Here is a 23,069-nt window from a genome sequence, read left to right on the forward strand (position 1 = left end):
CAGGGAGAATGAACTCTGCCACATCACCTGATGTGTTTGAATGTACTAAGAGTTCAAGGTGAGTTAATCATGGATACATGGAGGAAAAAAATGTCTTCTAATCAACAAGTGTAGCACAACTATATACTGAAAAAAATGCCATGAGGGAAAGTATTTGGGGATATGGAAGAAGAAGTGATATAAGAGAACCAAATGCCTAGCTTCCCTAGTAAGAAGTAAATGGATAGTACCTAAAACTGAAAAAGAAAGAAATAGCAGCAGAAGCACATTATTTACAAACATGCAGATAGATAGCAAAAGAAACCAATTAAAAAATTGAAAGAATTTTAATTTGCTGAACAGAATTAGAGATGGCACAAGCATGGTACTTGTCACTTTTTTGATCCAGAATTATCTGTTTAGCTAAAATATATTCATAATTAATCATGAAGAACTTATTGATAGACTTACCCAATTTTTAGTATACCGTGCTCTGCCTGAAGCAATTCCAAGTCTTTGGAAGAACACTTCAAAATCATTACCAGATCCTAATTTGCTAATCCTTTTAGGGATAAAATACAGGATTACTTGAGTAACTTCTTCACTGAGTACAGATCAAAATTAATTATACTAATCTCCACTCAATACTATAAATATAATTTTTAAATCTATTGCCTTTAGACAAGCAGCAAAAAAAAGGGGGGGGAGAGGGAGGGGAAGGAATGTCAATTCTGATCACAAAATATCTACTTCCATAAGACTATTTTGGAGAGGGGTGACCACTGTTCTTTTGGGTTTCTGGACCCAATTTCAACCTATTTGTGTGGGGGGGGGTGGCGGGGGGTTTCCCCCACACCAACAACAAGCAATTCCCCAGGACATCAGCTGGGTGTTCTACAACTCAATTCTGACACTGTCCACCCAGAGATAATATCAGGTCCCACACATTAAGGGCTCAGTCCCAAGAGACTCTCCCCCTCCCCACCCAACACCACCACCTGGTACTTCTGACCAACTGGCTACAGATGGGAGGTTCCCATAAGCCCCTCCTTGTGCTTGCTAGAGTGGCTCACAGAACTCAGAGAAACATTTACCTACGAGATCATCAATTTATTATGAAAGGTTATAGCTCAGGAACAGCCAGATGGAAGAGAGGCACAGGGTGAGGTATGGGAAGGAGGTCAGAACTTCCACACCCTGTCCAGGCTCGCCACTCTTCCGGCACCTCCACGTGTTCACCAACCAGGAAGCTCCCTAAACCCTACCCTTTCGGGGTTTTATGAAAGCCTCATTCCACAGTCATGATCAGTTAAGTCACTGGACACTGGTCAACCTCCAGGCTCTCTCCCTTCCTCGGAGGCTGAGGGTCAGACTGCAAGTTGAGACCCTCAGATCACTTGGCTGGTTCTCCTGGCAACCAGCCCCCACCTCAGGTGGGGGTCCACGTCACCTCATTAACATAACAAAAGAACTTTGTCCCTCTCATCACTTAGAAAATTCCAGGGGTTTAGAATCAGGAGGACTTCTTATTATGAATCACAATATCACGATTGTATGTCACTTTTTTAAAAAAAACTTCTTGAAGTTGTAAAACATTTTCCGTCACCAATTTATTTTATTACCTATATTTGCTGTACATGATAAAGTTAAAAGAATCAGAAAATTTTCAGATAACTCATATTTCAATCTTAACCTTAAAAATTTCAATCATTACACGAGGGGGGGGGGAGTCAAGGAAGGGAGGGAATACGGGGATATGTGTATAAAAACAGTTGATTGGGGACCTCCTAGGTGACACAGTGGTTAAGAATCCGCCTGCCAATGCAGGGAACACAGGTTCGAGCCCTGCCCCAGGAAGATCCCACATGCCACAGAGCAACTAAGCCCATGCGCCACAACTGTTGAGCCTGCGCTCTAGAGTCCGTGAGCCACAACTATTGAGCCTGTGTGCTGCAACTACTGAAGCCCATGTGCCTAGAGCCTGTGCTCCGCAACAAGAGGAGCCACCGTGATGAGGAGCCCGCGCACCACAATGAAGAGTAGCTCCTGCTTGCCACAACTAGAGAAAACCTGTGTGCAGCAACAAAGACCCAACGCAGCCAATAAATAAATATATATTTAAAAAAAAAAAAACAGTTGATTGAACTTGGTGTACCCCCCAAAAAATAATAAATAAATAAAATTAAAAAAAAAATTTCAATCATTGGTACTATTATCTTTAATCTCAAACTACTGAGATATTTATTCCTCTTCCCATGTTGGGAAGACACAAACCTGAAAAGATGCCTATGTTCTTCTCAGAACATTATGCAATTAGCAAAACACTTGTTAATTGTATAATGTTCAGAAAAAAGAAAATTTATAATGTGATGCGAGGACAGACTTAGGCACCATGTGTATATATTATCCATTCAAAAGTGAACTATATTTTGATGTCCTACAGATTTAATTTCAAAAGACACAGCAATATTTTGTAAGCCAATAGGGTAGGGGGTCTGGAAGCCTACCTCTTTTCTCCAGAACCTGGAGAAAGAAAACTAGGCATGGCTTTCTTGACATAAGACAACTCAGTTTTGGCCTAAGCCATTTTGTGATAAAGGCCTGGCCACAATGCTTATCCTTGAACAGGTCTCAGTAATTAATGATCTTAAAAGAACAAAATAATTCAGGAACAAATGACTTATCAGGCAAAAGAAGTAACAATAGCAAAGAAAATAAACCAGTTGTAAAGACTCCCAGTTCTGTTACAATGGCAAAGATTAGCCTGAAGAACATTTTTGAGCTGTTTTGCAGAATTTGGACCCCCTTGTGTGCTCAACCACCAGATCAGCTGGAAGCTAAGGAATGGTGATGTTGACCCTTTCTGAATTCAATCAACTAAAGCTTAGACTCCATCAAACTTTGTCCCAAATTTATCATGAATTCTCCTCTGCTCAAGCCCCCTCATGAATATGTATATACCCTTAGCTTAAAACTTACCCAATTTTGCTGTTCAGGGAGACACTGCTTTGGGAAAGATCCCCAGTGTTCCCCATACTTGCCATTGCACATCCTTCCTTCTCCCAGTCTTTGGCTTGGTTGTGTCTTTTGGCGAAACCCACCAAGAGGCGAATCCAGTTTTCGTTCGGGTAACAATTTTATGTGTAAACCTAAGCTTCGCTTTTTCTTTATTGGATGTTAGAGAATTTTAAATTAAATTTTTTTTATTTATTGAAAGAAACTACCCCTTTTATTTTCAACACAATTCCACACTGAATTCAGCAGAGAGCTTTATTTGTTTACCTAGGCAAGCCACTGAATTCCGGTGAAGGACTTTTTTCATTCCAGCTCTCAAAAAGAGATCTGCCTTCAAAATCTTCATCAGGACTTTGGAGCTACACAAGTTAAAAGGAGAAAAGGAGAGAAAGAGAGAGAGGGAATACTTATAAATCAGATGTTTTAAAACCTAAACATCTATTAACCTGGGAATGAGTAACTAAATTATATTCAGGAAAATAAGGAAGGCAATTCATACATTAGCAGCCATTAAGAATTACAACAATGAGTTCCTGACAATATGGGAAAATGCTCATGCTATTATATATAATGCACATATTATTAAAAAAAATACATGGAGTGTATGGAAAAGAAGGCTATACCAAATTATTACTGAGCCATTGTATTCAGATGAATGGTCATATTATAAGATTTTTTTTTTTCAGTCCATTTTTCCGAATAAAGGGAAGCTGCTCTCAAAAACACATTCCTCCTTCTCTTATTAAAAAAAAAAAGAAAAGAAAAGAAGCAAGCTGGTTTAAGGGAAGGTCTTTTTTTTTTTTAAATACTGCTTTGTGCCAACAGGGTTGTCAGTCATTGAATAATACATAACAAAACAAATGTACTAATATTTTATTTAATTAGTTGAGTATCTATTGGAATGGTGTTAAACACAGGGCTTTCAATACATTTTCAGGTTTCACAGATGAGAAAACTAAGGGAGTAAAATATGCCCTACTATTGAATGCTAGAGTCAGAGCATTAAATGTTACGCCAAAACATTTAGCATACTAAATAATACTCCATCATTATTCACAGGTAATTGAATAATATATAGTATAAAAAGTTTTTATTTTCTATTTAATAAAAGTGCTATGCTCTATTTTTAACAGATTCAACTCAAAATTTTTATAAACTACTTATGCTGTGGAAGACTTTTTGTAGATGCCAGCCATATAAAGTTTAATAATACAAATTACATACCATCTACTAGTGGGAACTGTAAATAAAAATGTGGAATTCATGTGCTAGGTGCTATAATAGAGAGATGTGCAAAGGTCAATGGGAACACAAATAAATTTATATAAGCATGGGGAGAGAGTCAGAAGTTATGTCAACATCTTAACTCATAAAATATCAATACACAAAGCAACAAAATAATTTCACCCAAGCTTATAAATTTACACAAAACTTTGATACAAGGGACAGTACCACTCCACTTATTTTAAGTAATATGAATTTGAAATAATGTATTTAGAGATATATTACTAAAGTTCAGTTTATCACAAAAATTTGAAATATGGCAAATCACCTTCCCCAAACAAAAACAGAATTTAAAAAATCCAAGTGCCAAGCATCGTATAAGTTCAAACTGGACCTAAAAGGTAATATTTTTTTGCATTTGTCACAGGGAGCCACCAATCCACCTGTAAACAAATATAACTGCCAAGCTTCCTTAGCATTGACCTTAAATTACATAAATGGTGGGAATTCTCTGAGACACAATGTTTCAGATATTTAATTCTGTACACACTTCATGGGAATTGAGAAAACTACAGGTATCTGACAGAGCTCTCAAGTAACAATATGAGTACATTAGTGCCAAATTAAACTCTTCTATTCCTACTGGAGATGTTAATAAATTAAATTCCATGCTTATGAAACCAAAGCTTAACAATATGTTTAGGACCTATTTAAAATCCCTATCTGAAGGAAGTAATTGTCTTTCTTGGAAATTACATTTCAGTTGGTAATTCTGTTAAATAAGCAAGCCTTTTTATCCTTTCCAGTTCAAATCAGGTAATTAGCAGTAACAGCAAAAATCTGCCATGCAAAACATTCATTATGACTGACTTTAGGAGCAATGGTTTTATGGGGCAGGAGAACTAAAGTGAAGAGATGCCCGTCGGTCCTATAGAAATTCAGGGACCACCTCACCACCAGGTTCAGTATCTTGTGCTGCTGTCAGAATTAAGATAACATTAGCTCAGTGGACTGAAGCCCACAGCAGGAAATCAGGAATTGGGTACACGGTCTTAGCCAGTCTCTGCCCCAGGAGTCAGCACCTGGTGTTTTCACACATATTCTTTCTCAATCGGTTAGAAATGTCAGCTCTTCCTAAGTCCTGAACTAATGGTACCACTATGTTAAAGAACAAAAACCAGTTTTAAAATTAAGGAGCTAACCCACAGGACCAAGTCCTGGTTCAGCTACTTGCACAAGTTGTGTGACTTTAGTGGCTTACGCTTTTCCAACTCAGCTTTCTCATTTTCAAGTGGCGATGGCAGATGCAGAATTCCCCATACACTGCCTCAGACGGGTGTGGGGAGACACAGGCTAGCATGTGTCAACCTTATATTAGATGTTTTTGTGGAGTGGATCTTCGCTATGTGAAAAAAAAAAGTTATAAAACAACACAGGTATTTAACATCATATGCCACCTCAGAAAAACATATTTGTAGAACTTAAAATTCCATGTAATTATTTTTACCTCCTTTGTTATGTTGTATATCAAGCTGTACATAAGTGGGGTGCAATCAACTCTTAGCGTGTAGTTTCCTGAAATACAAAGAGAAGATAGTTTGTTTTCTATTTCATTTCTTTATTTTATTCTTCCATTCAAAGACCATTCCTAACTTCTTAGCTAGAATGATCCCTTTATAACCTAAGTCTGGGGAATTCCCTGGCCGTCTGGTGGTTAGGACTTCGCACTTCCACTTCAGGGGGCATGGGTTCAATCCCTGGCTGGGGAACTAAGATCCTGCAAGCCCAAAATAAATAAATAAATAGATAAAACCTAAGTCTGATCAAACTTCTCCAACTCATCACTCAATAAAATACATCCTCACCCATGACCCTTGGAGCCTCACATGAAACCACCTCAGGTCAGCTCTCTAAATCTTCACCTCCTATTCCACCCAAGCAAATGTTCTATACAAGAGAGACAATAAAAGTACTTACCTGGCAGGATTATTGTGTTAAATATATGTTTATTTTTAAAGCACGTAAGTCAGTGCCTGCTGCTGTTAGCACTTTGTGTGAGCTAAATTCTATATGTGAATGTCAACATGATGGAAACACCCCGAACTGAGGACAACGGTGCCTTTGAAGAGAGGGTTATTTGAGAATGGTTTCGGTAGAAATTTTTCCTTTGTAAGTTTTGCATTTAACATTAGAAAGCTAATATATAACTTTGAGAAATGAACAGTTAATAAAATTTTAAATATAAAACGAAGTGAGATAAGGTAAGTTCCAATCACAGTAATGAGTGTTATTTGCTCTTGATCCTGAAAATGCTGAGGAGACAAGGCAGCATTTTAAACCAGGGAATGACATAATCAGCAAAATCAAAGATGAAAAAGATGCATTACAATCAAGTTAGCGTAGACGTAGAGAATGGACTTCAGGACCCGGGGAGTTGGGGCGAAGCTGGGAGGAAGTGAGAGAGTAGCATTGACATATACACACTACCAAGGGTAGAATGAATGGCTAGTGGGAAACTGCTTCATAGCCCAGGGAGATCAGCTCGGTGCTTTGTGACAACCTAGAGGGGTGGGATCCAGAGGGTGGGAGGGAGGCTCAAGAAGGAGGGGAGATGGGGATATATGTATACATACAGCTGATTCACTTTGTCCAACAGCTGAAACTAACACAACATTGTAAAGCAATTATACTCCAGTAAAGATCTAAAAAAAAAAATCAAGTCCTAAAAAACAAACTAGCAATAGAGAGAACATTATCGTACTTTCGAAAAATATGTGCTTGGTGTACTAATTCTGTGTGGCAAAGGTGTTTCATCTTCATATGTATGTTTAAATAAGGATAATAGGGAATTCCCTGGAGGTCCAGTGGTTGGGACTGCACATTCTCACTGCCGAGGGCCTAGGTTCAGTTCCTGGTCGAGGAACTAAGATCCCATGAGTCACATAGCACAGCTAATAAATAATAAATAAATAAGGATAATAATAATCCAAGCTAACATTTTTGAACATTTACCCTGTGCAAGGCACAAGTCTGGGAGTTTTGCAAATATTAACTTCTTTTGCCCTTATAACAGCCTTTGAGAAACGTGCTCTTAGGAACTCTATGGAGAGGTGAGACAGTAACAACCTGAGGTCACATAACTGCTGTGGGAAGTAGCAGTGCCAGGAATAAGGCCAATCCCTGAGCCATTAACTAAGGAAAGTTAGAGGGAGGAAGAAGAGATTACTGAAACGCACTAACTAAGTTAGGGGACAATGCAGCTCAGATACGTGGACAAAGAAGAAAATGTAAATGCCAATGCGCCTCCATCAGTAGGAAATGCCCCAACTATTTTTGACATGGCAGAGTTACTAATAAACTAAAGAAAATATTCTGTAAGTCCAGCCTGCACTCATTCATTCATTCATTCATTGCACCCAAGCAGACAGCATTTATTTATTAAGACATTAAGAATCCAGGAATGAAGAAGTATGATCTTGCCTGTTCCTGCCAGAAGAATATAGTCTAGAAAGGGAGATAGTTTGTAAAACGGATAATTAATGAATAACAGCAGTGATGAGTTCTACAAAGATACGGCTTCTCAGAAAAAAACAACATTCCTGGGGACACTGTAAGAATAAGAATTAAACAGACGGTGTGTCGAACAGCAATCTGAGTACAGAGAACAGCAGCCACAATGGCTAAGTTGCATGTGGTCAAGGAACAGAAAGATCGCGAGGCTACAGTATAGTGAGTGACAATGGACTGTTGGAGTTTCTTGAAAATTGACTTGAGATTGTCCCTTAATTTGAATCTCTGTTTATCAAAGCAAATCCATTCTGAAAGATCTGTCCTTGATGCCTATCTCATTTCTCAAGCCTTCCCTGAAGTTGCTATCATTCTCTCTCCTCTGAACTCCAAAACGAGTCTGATAATATCCTTCTGAGAGTATCTGCATATATTAGAATCCTAGACTGATTTATTTTATCATCTCTACTGAGTCTGAAACTCTTGAGTACTAGACTGTTCTTCACTAACCCCTAATTCCTTTGAAATCCTGGAAAGTACATTGCATAGAGAGGTGCTTAGTAAATATTTGTTGAAGAAAAAAAAATTTAAGAAGAAAAAATTCTTGGTAAAAGATGAAATCTTGGAAATCAGCATTTGTTTTCAAAATTTGTATGCATGATATTATGATGACAGGAGTTAAATCATACCTTTTTGCTACCCCATTCTAAAATCAGAGAAATCTTTAGTTCCATAACTGACATTCATTTAACAGATATTCACTGAATTCCTACCATAGATAAGATCATCTGTGAGATGAAACAAACAAATCAAAGAGTGTTGCTTCAAGAGAGCTCAAACAGCACCCTAGAGCTCACAGCTGCCATGGGCATGACAAACGAGCAGCAAATTCCCTCACCACCTGTTAATGAACTTGAATTCCCTGTTAGTGCATAATTTATGAACTAAACTGCTGTTACTACCAAAATCATATATGTTCCTATTAAACCAATGATATTCACCTTCTATAGAAGAATCAGCATTAATATAGGCCACACCACGCTCTTGAAGGAGTCTGGAATTCTCCTATAATATAAATAAATAAATACATACATACATACATAAATACACAAACAAATAGCCATAACCCTCTTCTAAAAAATGCACATCTACATTTACTGTATGGAGGTCTCTGAGTTAAGCTGGCCCAAGTTCACTGCAAATTTGACATATAAGATTTTCAAGGGTATGTCTGAAAGAATTTCAGTAAAGGTGATTGGTAAGAAATAACAAGCAAAACATTTTTGAGACTAAAATTTGAGATGAAACTGTCCACATTCTTAATATGGTGAGTGAAAAAGGAGTTGATTTCCTTATCTTTTTAAATAAGTTTACTTATTTTATTTATTTATTGTCTGCGTTGGGTCTTCGTTGCGGGGGCTACGTTTCATTGTGGTGCACGGGTTCTTCACTGTAGTGGCTTCTCTTGTTGCAGAGCACACAGGCTCTAGGCACCTGGCGTTCAATAGTTGTGGCTCATGGGCTGTAGAGAACAGGCTCAATAGCTGTGGCACACGGGCTTAATTGCTCCGCGGGATGTGGAATCTTCCCAGAGAAGGGCTTGAACCTGTGTCCCCTGCATTGGCAGGCAGATTCTTAACCACTGCGCCACCTAGAAAGTTCAAGGAGTTGGTTTCTTAAGCACACTATGGTTTAATCCTTCCAAGGTGCGTTCTCCTGTGTGATGGTACCACCTACTGGTCAAAATTTTGAAACTTTTTTCCAGCTGACAAAGTGTAGCAGGATTTTTTGGATATAAGTGTATTTTGAATCACCAAATCAAGCAATTTTCTAAGTGTCCTGACTGTAAGAAATAAAGTGAAAAAACATGCAGCTCTAGGTGATGAGAATAATATGAAAGAGGCAAATTACACCCTTAAAATATTTAGAATTTTCATGATGCCAGCATAAATCTTTATCTACAGGAGTACTATTTTTTTTCTACCCAAATAAAATTGAAGTTTACAGGGCTTCTCATAATTCCTAGATAATAAGATCCAAGTAAATATTTACAACATGACTAGAAGTTAATGGAATAAGTGTAAATTTTGCATATATTTACCTTACAAGTAACACTTGTATTCCACAAAGCCAACAATGCATGCAGGTAAAATTACTTTCCAAGGAGCCTAGTGAATATTCTGTGCTGGGGCTTTCCATTTCACTTTTAGCATGATTTAGAGTAGGTTATTATGATATAAGGAAGACAATACAAGCTCAAGGAGCATTTAAATGTGATAAGCTTTAGGAGCTAATTTGAAAACATTAAAGCATAATTATCTTATTATGATGTCCAGTTTCTAGTGAATTTACTTAGCTACTATCAAACTCCTAGACAACAAAGATTAAATTGTTTCCACAACTGATATCAAGTGCCTTTAAAAGTTCAAAGCAAACTTAGTTCTCAAGTGATGGAAAAAATTTTATCATTAATTTTTGAACAAGATATGTTGCTTCAGACTTTCTGGAAAAAAGTTTGAATATTTTCTGGCTGGACTGACTTGTTATTCTTACATTCTTGTGAATTAAATACTAACTGCTATATTATTATGAAAATGTATCTTGTATCAAAGTATCAACTAACCTCTGCCCACTCAGTGGAACCAAGAAGACCAAATTCTTCTGCATCCCAGCTTGCAAACAAAATTGTTCTTCTAGGCCTCCATCCTGAAATATATGTACATACCTATAAAAGCTGGAAAAATGCATAATATAGCCAAGACATCACCATGCCCAACAGAATAACAGCAGCAAAACTTCTTTGATTGTTTAGGAAGGGTGAATTAGGGTGACAATCTTTACTTAATTTCCTCTTTGAAAGATTTTAAAGCTAATCTGTCAATACAAAATAGCACATCTGTATTGAAAAAGGGGGAAATGTAGACATGGTAAAAATCCTGTGAGATCATATAATATTCTAATAAGTTTATAATGATTGGCTACGCATAGGAAGCCATCTGTGGTCTGCAGCTGCCTGGAGGGAAAAAAGAAAGCGCTAGATGCGGTCTGTGCTCTAAGACAATAGAACTGAGAGAAAATCCTTTACAACTCTTCCATGCTGTGTTGGCATCACACAAACAATTGTTCAATGTCAGCTGATTGCATGATTTCACTCCATTCTCTGCCAGAATTAGTCAACAGAAGCTCCACTCGCAACACTAGTGTCTGCTGCTGCTGAAAAGTACACCATTCAGTAGGAAGGTCATATGGCTTGTAGTTATAAACACTGATCTTGGAGTTAAAGAAGATTTTATTTCAAGCCCTGGTTTTTTTGCTTACTAGCAGTATGACCAAGGGAATATTACTCAACCTTGTTAAGCCTCTGTTTCTTCATCTGTACACCAGGAAAGGCAGAGTAAAGATAATACTCCTCAATTGTTGGGAGGATTAAATGGAATCATATTTATAAATATAGCACTGAACAAGTGCTCCAAACATGAATTGTCATTATTTGAGTACAAATTTCATTTGTGCTTATTAAGAATGTATATCCTTCTAGCTGCTGAGTCCAGTGCTTCATTTTTGATAAGTGTATTAATAGTATTATCCAAATCTATTAATTATTATTCCCCATCCTTGCAGTCTTCTGGTATACTCTGTAATTGTCATAGTGATGTTTGGTATTTGGCACAGGAAATCTTCTTTCAAAATCATGAAACTTTTTGTAATACTATTAAACACAACCTAATTCACAAACTATGTAAATTCAGGTCTCCATAGTTCTATTTTCTTAGAAAAATAAGATAACTGTGTGGAAAAAAAAATAGAGCACCTTCACATTTGATTTCAAAGAGTGATGGTTTTGTGGACTGGGAGCCAGAAATCTGAATTTTATCCCTAGTTCTCTGACTCTGCCACACACCAGCTGTACAATATTGGGTGAATTACTTGATTCTGAAAACCTCAGTTAACTTATTTATAAAATGAAAACAGAAATAACTAAACATCTCCCTCATCCTATAAATTCAAAAAAGATAACAGGTGACAACACTGTTTCTCTGAGAAAGTAAGTACTAGGCAAACGTAACATAGTTTTACCACGTTCATTGTTGCTAAAAATATATATACATGGATCACATTTACAGCTGGTAGACACCTTGTTTGCAGGGTCAGTAAGCAAAGCAGATCTTCTGTTCTCAGTATGTAATGTTTATTTTAAAAAGCAACCATTTGAACTAAATTTTATTTTGCTTTTCACATGAAGATTTTAAAATGACTGAAGTAATGATGCTAATAGTATAATTTTAAATTCTGTGAGAGAAACCAAAGTTGGGGATGCGAGAATGCAGGTTTCAAACTTTTGGCAGCATCTTATGAAGCAAGAAGACCAGCATTTTTCTGAATAAACTTTCGTCTCCTCAGTCACTTAGTGCACTTGACCTGAGGCCTGAGGCTGGAAGAGCCCAAAGAATTCCTGCTCACATTTCTCAGAACAGGACACTTTGGCTTCTGGCCTAATTCTGGTATCTACTCTCCAGTGAAGAAACCTGTCTCCATCTTCTTTGTTGCCAAAAGAAACCACTAACTGTATAATATCTTTACTTCAGATTATAAGTTAATATACAAATGTAAATAATATGAATATTGTATAAATAAATGAATTATTTAAAACGAATATATAAAAACAAACAATATCATTAACCAACATAAGTAATATAGCTGCTAGTTATTGAAAGCTACCCTCTGCTACTAAATACTACTAAGCACTCTATGCCACTAAAATGATATGATTTGCATGCAGCCTCTCCGTTGTGTTTCACACAAACCTAGGAGGTAGCATTTTTACACTCACTTTACTGAGGACCAACCTGAGAGTCAGAAAAAATGGTCTTTTTACTTTTTGTTTACATTACCTTCTTTTTTCAACTTTCCAAAACTCCTGACAATTTCATGAACAACAGCTGCTCCACTCTGAGGGTCAATGCCACCAAATACCCACGAGTCACGGTGACCTCCAAGGATGACATATCTGTCTAGAAAGCATCACTGCAAAATTATTTGCTATTCCAGGTCAAAAACAGAGCAAATTGCAGATGACTAAATAGCTTCTAAACACAAAGCACTCAGGACTCAAGTTATAAGAGCAAGGTTCCTGAGGACTTATGTAGATATATCACTTTATTCTGAATTTGATGTATGAAGAAAATGTGAATGTGATAAGCAAATGTATACTTCAATGAATTGCAGTGATTATAAGTATATAAGTGAATATAAAAGTATCCTCATCCACCTCTTCATATAATTCTGTTGCTCCTTTCTTACCTATTTACACTATTCCCAGTATTTTTCAGAGCAACAGAACACAGTGGCCATATGAGTTCTCCGCTTCCTACTCCTTCTACTTAGTTTTTAAGGTATGCCTCAAAGAATCTACCCCTCTATGATCTGCTCCTATTTTCTACAGGGAGAGGGAACAGCACCCCTACCCAGCTTTCAAGGCAGTCTTTTCATATTGATAAAGCATTTACCACACTTAAATGTAGGAGGTTTCTTATCCCTGGTCTGTGTCTTTTTTAAAAATCCCTCCAACCCCAGACCTAGAGTCTGTCATACAGAGTGAAGTGAGTCAGAAAGAGAAAAACAAATACCGTATATTAACACATATATGTGGAATATAGAAAAATGGTACAAATCAACCGGTTTGCAAGGCGGAAATAGAGACACAGATGTAGAGAACAAACATATGGACACCAAGTAGGGAAAGCAGGGAGGGTTGGGGGGGGGGGAATGAACTGGGAGATTGAGACTGCCATATATACATTACTAATAAGAAAAAAATACCAAGTTGTACACTTTAAATACATGCAGTTTATTGTATGTCAATTGTATCTCAATAAAAGTTCTTAAAGGAAAAAAAAAATCCCTCCATCCCCAAAGCCTAGCACAGAGCTGGCACAAAATACATACTCAGTGAGATTCGATAAATAGCCAGCTATATATTATCTAGTGCTCATTGGAAGCATATCAATATTCATTATCCCTGAAAGAAAGTACTGGTTTCTTGTACAAAAGATATGCAGTTCAATTCTATCTGCTTTGGTAAGAAATATATAATCATATACTTCCTAAGGAATCAAAACATAATAAAGTAAGATTATTTTCAAATGTACCACTGAGCAGGTTATCTGAAATCATATGGGAATCACGTGTCTATACATTTTATCCATTTCAATGTAAAAAAAAAAAACACCATGTAAGGGATTCATTATCTTAAGGTTATACACGTATTAATTTTCTAAGAGTGCTATTGATCATTATAATGAAGATATTTCTCCATGCAAAACTGCGGTAAAGAAATCCAGAAAGCTCACATTAAACACCTGTAAACGATCTCTCTCTGTTCTTCCTCCCTTGATCCTTTAATTGAAGCATGCATAGTTTATCACCAACCTTGGTCATCTGACCAATCTAGTCCCAACATTTATTTTCTTCACAACAGTATCACAATGCAAAATTATCTCCTATTGATCTATTTTGTGTTTATGTGAGTTCCATCAGGACGAAGAGTCGCTTTGCTTTGTACACCCTACATTCCCAGAGCTCAGAGCAGTGCCTGGTACCAAAGAATTGTCTGACCGATATTTGCTGAGCAAATAATTAACTTACCTGGCTCCGCTGCCCCTCTGAGAGTTCCAATCACATTGTAAATTCTTTTCACTTCATTGTTGGAATGGATGTGCATCTTGACTTTTCTAATGCAAAAATAAAGGACACAGGATAAAAATACTGGCTAATAGCTTGCCACCTACAATTTTTAAATCTTACATTGCTTTGAATATTTCTAAATGCACACAGGCAATAATTACATTGGCCAATTGTGCAATTGTGAGGATATAAGTGTATTCCCCTTTTCAACCTGTTGTTAGGTCTCCTGCTGGTAGATTTTACTTTCCAGTCATCCTCTATAATTGTTTGTTGAAAAAGGTTTCCGCCCCCTAAAGAGAGTTACAATAAAAATAGTCTCTTAACTGGGTAGAAAAATTTCCAGTAAATCCAGGTCCGACATTGTAGGGCACTTGGAGACCTCCTCTCCAGCTGTAATCTGGTGGTGCTGATCCACCCATTTTTCTGTTGAACACAAAAAATATTATTAGTTGAAGGAAACCTTTGAAGTTATAACTTGAAATGTCAATGAATTTGCCTTCTTGAGTGCCTGTTCATAATAGCCTCCATGAGTCAGGGTAGTACAAAGTGCTTTGCATAGGGTTACGCTATTTAACTCTCACTCTACCTCTTACAAGGTGGTTCTGCTATTACACCCACTTCAAAGATAAGGAGGGTGAGGCTTAGAGAGATTAGGTAACATGCCCTAAGTCAGGCAGCTGACTAGTGGTGCCACTGGGATTCAAACAGTTGGTAAGAATTTGGACTCTGTGTTACCAGTTTCCAGCAGTAAACCATGTGAAAAGTGCTCTCCAGAGCATGCTCTGAAGAAACAGCTGATAACAAACTCTTTGGAATTTTCCGTTATGTTATTTCTCCCACTGATGAATACACTACCAAATATGTGTATGGTCATCCTTCACAAAGTACTTTCATACTCATCTATTACATAGGAAGGAAGAGCAAAGGAAAGGATATCACTTCAACCAACAGCCCCTCAAAGCTTTATACTCAATTTGTCTTTTTTAATTCAAAAAGGTGGAAAGACTCAGGTGGACCAGCATGTATATGCCACTAGCCCAGGTTATCTCTCAGCAGGTGATTGAGAAAAATAATAATATTTGTGGAACGGTGAGGTTCTTGTTGTTTCATTTCAGCATGCCTGCCTTTACTGTTTAAGAGCATGGTCTGACATTGATTTGGGCATGGAAACCAAATGTACCTTCACTAAAGAGAAGCAGAGAGAAGAAGGTGGCTCTAGACAAACTTCAGAGAGTGGAAAACATCAATCTGTCTTTTGTGGCCCAATCTCTGGTCCACATACCTGCATGCACCCTATGATTTACAGTGAAACATTTCCTGTAGCTTCCTCCTTTTTCCTGCACCTGCACACAGGTGCTTATTCCCTGCCTACTCATTTGAGATAATGTGAATAGCTCCACTTGACCTAGAATATATTATATACGGAAAACTAAATCAATATGATTATCTTCTCGAAAACTAAGTATAAATAATGTCGTTTTAAAACGCCCTATCAGACAGTAAATGCTTACTCTTTTTTTTCTATCTCACAAAGGAGTTTGTTTAATAAACATAATTTCATGCACTCTACTAAATAATTTATCTATTGACAATAAAATTTCAGGTGAAAAGCATCAAGTAAAATGAAGGGGCATTATACATTGTTAAGTATCATAATGGATAGTCAAAACAGCAAAGTATTATGCATGCGAAAAATGGCAGAAGGCAAGTGAAGAATACACATATACTTGAGCATACATGAAATAGTCCTATAATACTATATTGTAGACTAATAACATTGATTGCCATTGGGATGGAAATGGGTAAGAGGGAAACTTTTTATTGCATACACCTTTGAATTTTGAACTGTGTAAATGTATTTCCTTTTCAAAATAAAAATATGAAAAGCAAGGTGTAAATTCATCAGGAAATCAATTATAAATTCTAATATAAGGAAGGTAATAAACAGTCCATATTCCCAGAATATAATAAAATATCAAGCCAGGATTATAGTGCCCCCACAAGGACAAGTAAATAGATGACTGGAACAGAACATAATAATACTTGTAGGTAAGAAATCTGATGTATTAATGAAGGAAATACACATCTATGGAGAACAGAGGTTTTGGTCACTAAATTTCACTGGGATAATTAATCAGGGATATAATATTCTTTAGGTCCCTCTCTCACTCTATAAATAAAAAATAAGTTCTGGGAAAATTAAAAGGTTGAATATTTAAATTTGAAACCACAGACATTTCAGAAAATATAATATTGGAAATATCTTTGAAAGGATTTGATAGATAGTAGATGCTCAATAAATATATATAAACAACACAATTTTAAAATCTGCATTGTGTAGCATGTTAATCTTTATTTATCCATTTAGCAAATACTTATTCTCTGTAATGTTCAAGCACTTATTGCACTCACTAAGGAACACAAATGTGTGTAAGACATGATCATTCTACCAAAGAGCTTATAAGTCAGTTAGAAAAAGATAGGTATAAAAAACCAACTATAACATAAAACAGAGCATGACAGATGACAGAAAAAGTTCTGAAGGACAAAAGAGAGCTTGATTCCTCTTGTGGGATCAGAAGTAACTCTTTCTATAGGAGGTTTTACTTATCTGGATTTTAAAGGATGAGTAAGATGTGGGCAGGGAAGATGGAGGTGAAGAGCATTCCAGATACAATGTATGATGTAAACAAGCGTGAAGGCAGAAGAGTCAAAGCAAAAGTAAGGCATGGTGATTAATCTGGCTGGGGTATAAGATGATTAGGACACCACAGCAGCAAAGCTTGAAAAGTAGTGAGACTTTGCTTCTGAGAAGATAGAGAAGATGCACTTTACCTTATTCCTCCTGCTAAGTACAACTAAAGTCTCTGGACCATAAATATACAGAAAATAAACATATAAGACTCTGAAAGGTGGAGAAAAGAAAATAAACCAGCTCAGGACCTCAGGGTACAGGAATTTACAAAGTGGTGAGTTCCTTGGGCATTCTTGTGAGCTCACATATCTCAGACATAGAGCTGAAGAAGCTGGCAAATCAGAAAAGCCAAGTGGCACATATGGAACACATTACCCAACAAAAGCCTGGGGTGTGAATACGTATTCTTCTCAAGTGCACCTAGGCCAGTTTTCAGGACACACCATATACTAGGCTATAAAACAACTCTGAATAAATTTGAAAGGCTGAAATCATATTATCTCTTTATTAATCATACAATCCTTTTATTAACCCAGCTACAATATAAAGAACTTAGAAAGCAATAACAGAAGAAAATTTGGAAAATTTGCAAATATATGAAAGCTAAACAACTGACTTCTAAATAACCAAGGGTCATAGAAGAAAAAACCACGAGAGTAAATAGAAAGTACTTTGAAATGAATAAAAATGAAGACATAAGACACCAAAAGTTACGAGATGCAGTTAAAACAGTGCTTAGAGGAAAATATATAGCTGTAAACACCTATATTAAAAAAAGTAGAAAGCTATCAAATCAATAAACTAATCTGCCACCTAAAGAAACTTAACAATGAAGAGCAAGCTAAACTCATACCAAGCATAAGAAAGGAAATAAAGATTGGAACAAAAATAATGAAATAGAGACTAGAAAAAAAAATAAAGAACAATCAATGAAAGCAAAAATTGGTTCTTTGGAAAAGATCAACAAAATTGACATATCATTAGCTAGACTGACCAAGAGAAAGAGGGGTGAAGACTGTTACTAAAATCAGGAACAAAAGAGGGAATACTACTACTGACGTTACAGAAATAAAAAGGATTATAAGGGAACACTATACACAACTGTATATCAACTAATTAATGTACATGAAATGAATTCCTAAAAAGACACAAACTACCAAAACTGAAGAAAGAGAAAATGCAAGTAATCAAAACTTCTCAGAAAGAGAAGCCGATATGGCTTCGCTGCTGAATGCTACCATTCAACAAAGAATAGACACCAATCCTTCACATCCTCTTCCAAAAAACTGAAGGAACATTTCTAAAGTTATTCTTTGTGACAAATATTACTGATACCAAAACCGGATAAAGGAACTAACGATTCTTTGTGACAAATATTACTGATACCAAAACCGGATAAGGAAACTAAAGATGACTATGAATATTGACACAAAAATCCTCAATAAAATACTAGCAAACCAAATTCAATAGCACAATGACCAAGTGGGATTTATTCCATGAATGCAAGGCTGATACCACATAAAATCAAAAAGTGTAATATACCACACTAAGAGGCTATAGAGAAACCACATGATCATAATAATTGATGCAGAAAACAACCACAGCAACAATAAAACACTGGAAAAAATTCAACACCATCATGATGAAAATTACCAGAAAACCAGAAATACAGAAAGAAAATACAAGATAAACCTGAAATATATTGTGATGTCAGAAAACAAGGGCTTAAAAAAGGATTGGAAGGACTGTATCTTTTTTTACATTGCTGGTAGGATGTAAAATGATACTACCACTATGGAAAAAGTTTGTCAGATTCTTAAAAAAGTAAACATGCTACTATTGTACGACCCAGCAACCGCACTCCAGAGAAATGAAAACTTATGTTGATGCAGAAATCTGTACACAATTACCTGCAGCAGCTTTATTCATAGTAGCCACAAACTAGTTGTCCTTCGACTGGTGAAACAAACTGTGATACTAAATACAACAGAACACTCAGTATTCAAAAGAAAAACTATGTACATGACAACTTGAACAAATCTCCAGAGAATTACGCTGAGTGAAAAAAAATCCCAAAAGGGTACACATTTATATAACATTCTTGAAATGATGATGTTAATAGAAATGGTAACAGATTAGTAGTTGCTAGGAGTTAAGGTCAGAGGGTATGGATGGAAGGGGACAAGAGAGGAGTGGGTATGGCTAAAAGGGCAACATGAGGGATTCTGGTGATGATGTGTCATAACTATAAAAAAAAATCAGTATCTTGGTTGTGATACTGTACTGCATTTTGCAAGATGTTACCATTGGGGAAAGCTGGGTAAATGGCCTATGAAGACTATTACTTCTTATAGCTGCGTGTGGATCACAATTATCTCAAAATAATGAGCTTAATTCTTAAAAATTAGGGATGAGTTAGATGGGGCAGAAAATGATGTGCTAGAATTTTGTGGTTTGTCATGTAGCCTCTATTAAGCTGTGAGCCTGTATACTATATTTTGAGCCCCCTGGGAACAAAGCCTATATATAAATCATACTTTTACCTCAGTGCTCGACAAAAAGAAGAGATTCCATAAACAACCCTTGAGTGGACAGGCTGTGAGAAGCCATTAAAGGTCTTCTGAGCAGAGACACGAGAATAAGACAGTGCCTTGATGAAGAGGTGCCTACTAGATGCTTGTGTTGTTGAACAGAGAACAAGTGACGCTCAGCAAAGCAGCCTTTTACATCAGACATGAGTTTGCGTCCCAGATCTCTCACATACTCTCTGAACTTTGATTTCTTTATTTGTAAAATTAGCTATCATGATACGAACTCACGTAGTTGTTTTATGGGTGAATTGATAAAAAGTACATAAAGCATTTAGTACAAAGTAAGTGCTAGAACATTACTAGCACTCTGTTAGATGCTGTTGTCACTCTATTATTATTGTTGTTGCTATCATTATAATCCTGGTAGTTACTCAGGGAGGCAAAGAGAAACCATATAATCACGTTCCTTTCACTAGAGATGTAAAACAGAATAAGAAAGAACATACACATTATTCCCCTTTTCTCCCACCTAGGTAAAAACAATTTTCTTTTACTATAATTCACATTTCATCAACTTTTTATTAAGGTTCTTGGCATTCCTGCACCATTATATAATTTTATGTCTCTCTTCTCACGTAGTTATTAAGAAACTTTCATTTTATGATATATCCAATTTATAAAATACTGTCTATTCTAATTAATACATAATGTTACACTGCTAACCATTTGTGGGAATATGAGAACTGACCATAGTGGACATGTAGCACACTCCCTAGGTAATTATGCAGAGGGAGTAAATAGTCCCAATGAAATTCATAAACAAACTACATGTTCTTAAAATTTTTTAGGACTAAATTCCAGCCTGAACAATGTTTCACTATACCTGAGAAGGTATGAATGGTGAAACAGAAATTATCTTATTGTTTTTAGTATACAGAGCTCATCTCCCCCTTCCAAATACATTGTACTTCCAAAATTCATTTTTAATTACAGTGTTTTGAATGTGAAATATACTTCCATAGAAGTTATGTTATTAATGATGATTGCATGTACAAAATAACTTACTAAAGCTGACAAATACATTTGGTAATTTTTTTGATCAAGTATTAATAATTCTACTACACAGCCTATTTCAACTAGTTTACCAGAGCAGTCAAATGGTAGACATGGTCAAGTAAACCTCACATCCAATTCCATATGATCTTTCCTTCTTTCCTTCCATGCACTCTTTTTCTAACTACAAAGATAATACAGGTTCACTTTTTAAAACTTTTATAGCATGAAGATTATTTTATGTATATATAATGTTATGTATATATATATTTGAAATCTACTTTTCCCATTTAATAGCATAGCATAAGCATGTACCTACATCATTAAAAACTCTTGTACAATGTGAATTTTAATGGCTTCATGTACTGCCATTGCCAGTAATGTATTTAACTACTTATCAATTATTGAAGATGTGTGTTGTTTACAGTTTTCCACTACCACAAGCAATGCTACAATCACATCCATCTTTTAAATATAATGAATATTTAGATTTTATATTAATACAAACACATGGTCTGTGGTGCTCTCCAAAGTTGAGCCCCATCCTGAATCCTAACCCATGTGGTAAAGCTAAGAGCTCAAAGGAAAAAAAGACCAGGCTGCTTGCTGTTCTTTAATCTGCCCTTAAATTGGACAGACCCCTCCGACTCTCTGATGACAGCCTCCTCACCTGTAAAAATGAGAATACTGAACTAGGTCATAAAAGGTTTTCTTATACATTCTAGAATAAAATGATTAAGAATGCCTTAAACTCAAAGAAGAAAAGAGACTAACTGGATGGATGCTTTGGTCTCTAGCGATTCTACTTTCAGAGAAGTCAGTGCTCTCTCCCCTCCTCAAGGAAATGGAGAAGAAGGGGCATGCAGATGGCAGAAAGCAGGACAGGAAAGAGGAAAGGGCTCCAATGTCAAGTTAAACAATAACAACTTTGGAGAAGCTTCAATAATGAAAGCAGAGGAAGAAGAGGAATGGATAAAGATGAAAATCAATGCAAGATGCTTTCAAAGGTCCACCAAGAAGTAGACAATAAGAGGATTCAATAAGTAAGAGATTTATTAGGGGAGGGGCATGTGAAGGAAATAGCAAGGGAGCTAAGAGAGGCTGAGAAAGCCATCAGACTGCAATGCAGGTCGGAAAAGGGGTAAAAGAGAAAGAGAAGAAAGGAGAGTACTGATGGCAGTATCCCCTGACAGCAAGAGCCAGAGTCTCCCACCAGAGGAGTCCCATGCCGCCCAGTAACGGGCCTCATTTAGTACCCTTGCTGCATTTATTACCGACTGGGAGCAACTGGGGGAAGCCTTGACACAAGCAGAGTGATGGATTTCAAAGCACAATGGAGTACCTTATCAGTTATACTCCCCACAGTCTGGAAGACACTTTCATGGCTGTCACACACTGGATACCAGTATTTAAACCAAATCCCAGATTAGAACCACTGTTGTATAAAATGGTGATAAAATTGTATGCTCCACTCACCACAGAAAACTTCAGTATCGAATAACGGAGATAAAAGCATGGAAGTTGAAGACTGCCAATAAAGAAAATCACCCAAATAGCCATCTGTTTGATTCTTACAAACTTACTCCAGGAGCTTCTGCGCATCATAGTATCCAATCGGATGAACAGGAATATTTGGAAGACCAACAGCCTCTGTGATTGCACGTCTATAGGCATATTCTGAAAAAAGTTGAACACACTTCTAATAAAAATGGAGTCCTTTTCAAAATGTTCTCTGTAAATCACACAAAACACATTCTTAAACTGCATCTACTAGAACTGTTACAATGAAAAAGACAGACAACTTCAAATGTTGGGGAAAATGTGGAGCAACTGAAAGTCTCATACATTTCTTGGAAGAGTGTATAATTATAGTCACTTTAAATAACCTTTTTTTTAAACTTCATTTATTTAATTTGTGGCTGTGTTTGGTTTGTTGCTGTGCGCAGTCTTTCTCTAGTTGCGACGAGCAGGAGCTGTTCTTCATTGTGGTGCAGGGGTGCACTTCTCATTGAGGTGGCTTCTCTTGTAGAGCACGGCCTCTAGGTACATGGGCTTCAGTAGTTGCAGCACGTGGCTCAGTAATTGTGGCACACGGGCTTAGTTGCTCCGTGGCATGTGGGATCTTCCTGGCGCAGGAATCAAACCCATGTCCCCTGAATTGGCAGGCAGATTCTTACCCACTGTGCCACCAGGGAAATCCCTTAAATAACTTCTTTGAAAAGTAATATTACACAGAATTCTGCCCTATGGCAGGAACAATTACACTCCTAGGTATTTACCCAAGAAAGATGGAAACATATGTCCACAAAAAGACCTGCACAAAATTGCTCATAGCAGCTGAATCTGGGTAGCCAATATTGGACACAGTCCAGCTGTTTGTA

General features: G+C 36.7%; 1 protein-coding gene across 3 annotated transcripts in view; it reads right to left on the reverse strand.

Annotated features, from left to right (window-relative positions):
- The window catches only part of FOLH1 (folate hydrolase 1), a 60,938-nt gene that overhangs the window by 9,760 nt on the left and 28,109 nt on the right, over window positions 1–23,069 (reverse strand). For all 3 annotated transcript variants that reach the window (XM_057748964.1, XM_057748963.1, XM_057748965.1), the window contains exons 7-15: window positions 22,272–22,365; window positions 14,734–14,832; window positions 14,371–14,456; window positions 12,618–12,737; window positions 10,349–10,431; window positions 8,727–8,790; window positions 5,726–5,793; window positions 3,262–3,353; window positions 451–541 (exon numbers count right to left, since the gene is read on the reverse strand). In XM_057748964.1, coding sequence (XP_057604947.1) covers window positions 451–541; window positions 3,262–3,353; window positions 5,726–5,793; window positions 8,727–8,790; window positions 10,349–10,431; window positions 12,618–12,737; window positions 14,371–14,456; window positions 14,734–14,832; window positions 22,272–22,365 — 797 coding nt within the window. The remainder of the gene's footprint in view (window positions 1–450; window positions 542–3,261; window positions 3,354–5,725; window positions 5,794–8,726; window positions 8,791–10,348; window positions 10,432–12,617; window positions 12,738–14,370; window positions 14,457–14,733; window positions 14,833–22,271; window positions 22,366–23,069) is intronic.

This window comes from Hippopotamus amphibius, chromosome 9 (assembly GCF_030028045.1).
Source record: "Hippopotamus amphibius kiboko isolate mHipAmp2 chromosome 9, mHipAmp2.hap2, whole genome shotgun sequence".
Lineage (NCBI taxonomy): Eukaryota > Metazoa > Chordata > Mammalia > Artiodactyla > Hippopotamidae > Hippopotamus > Hippopotamus amphibius.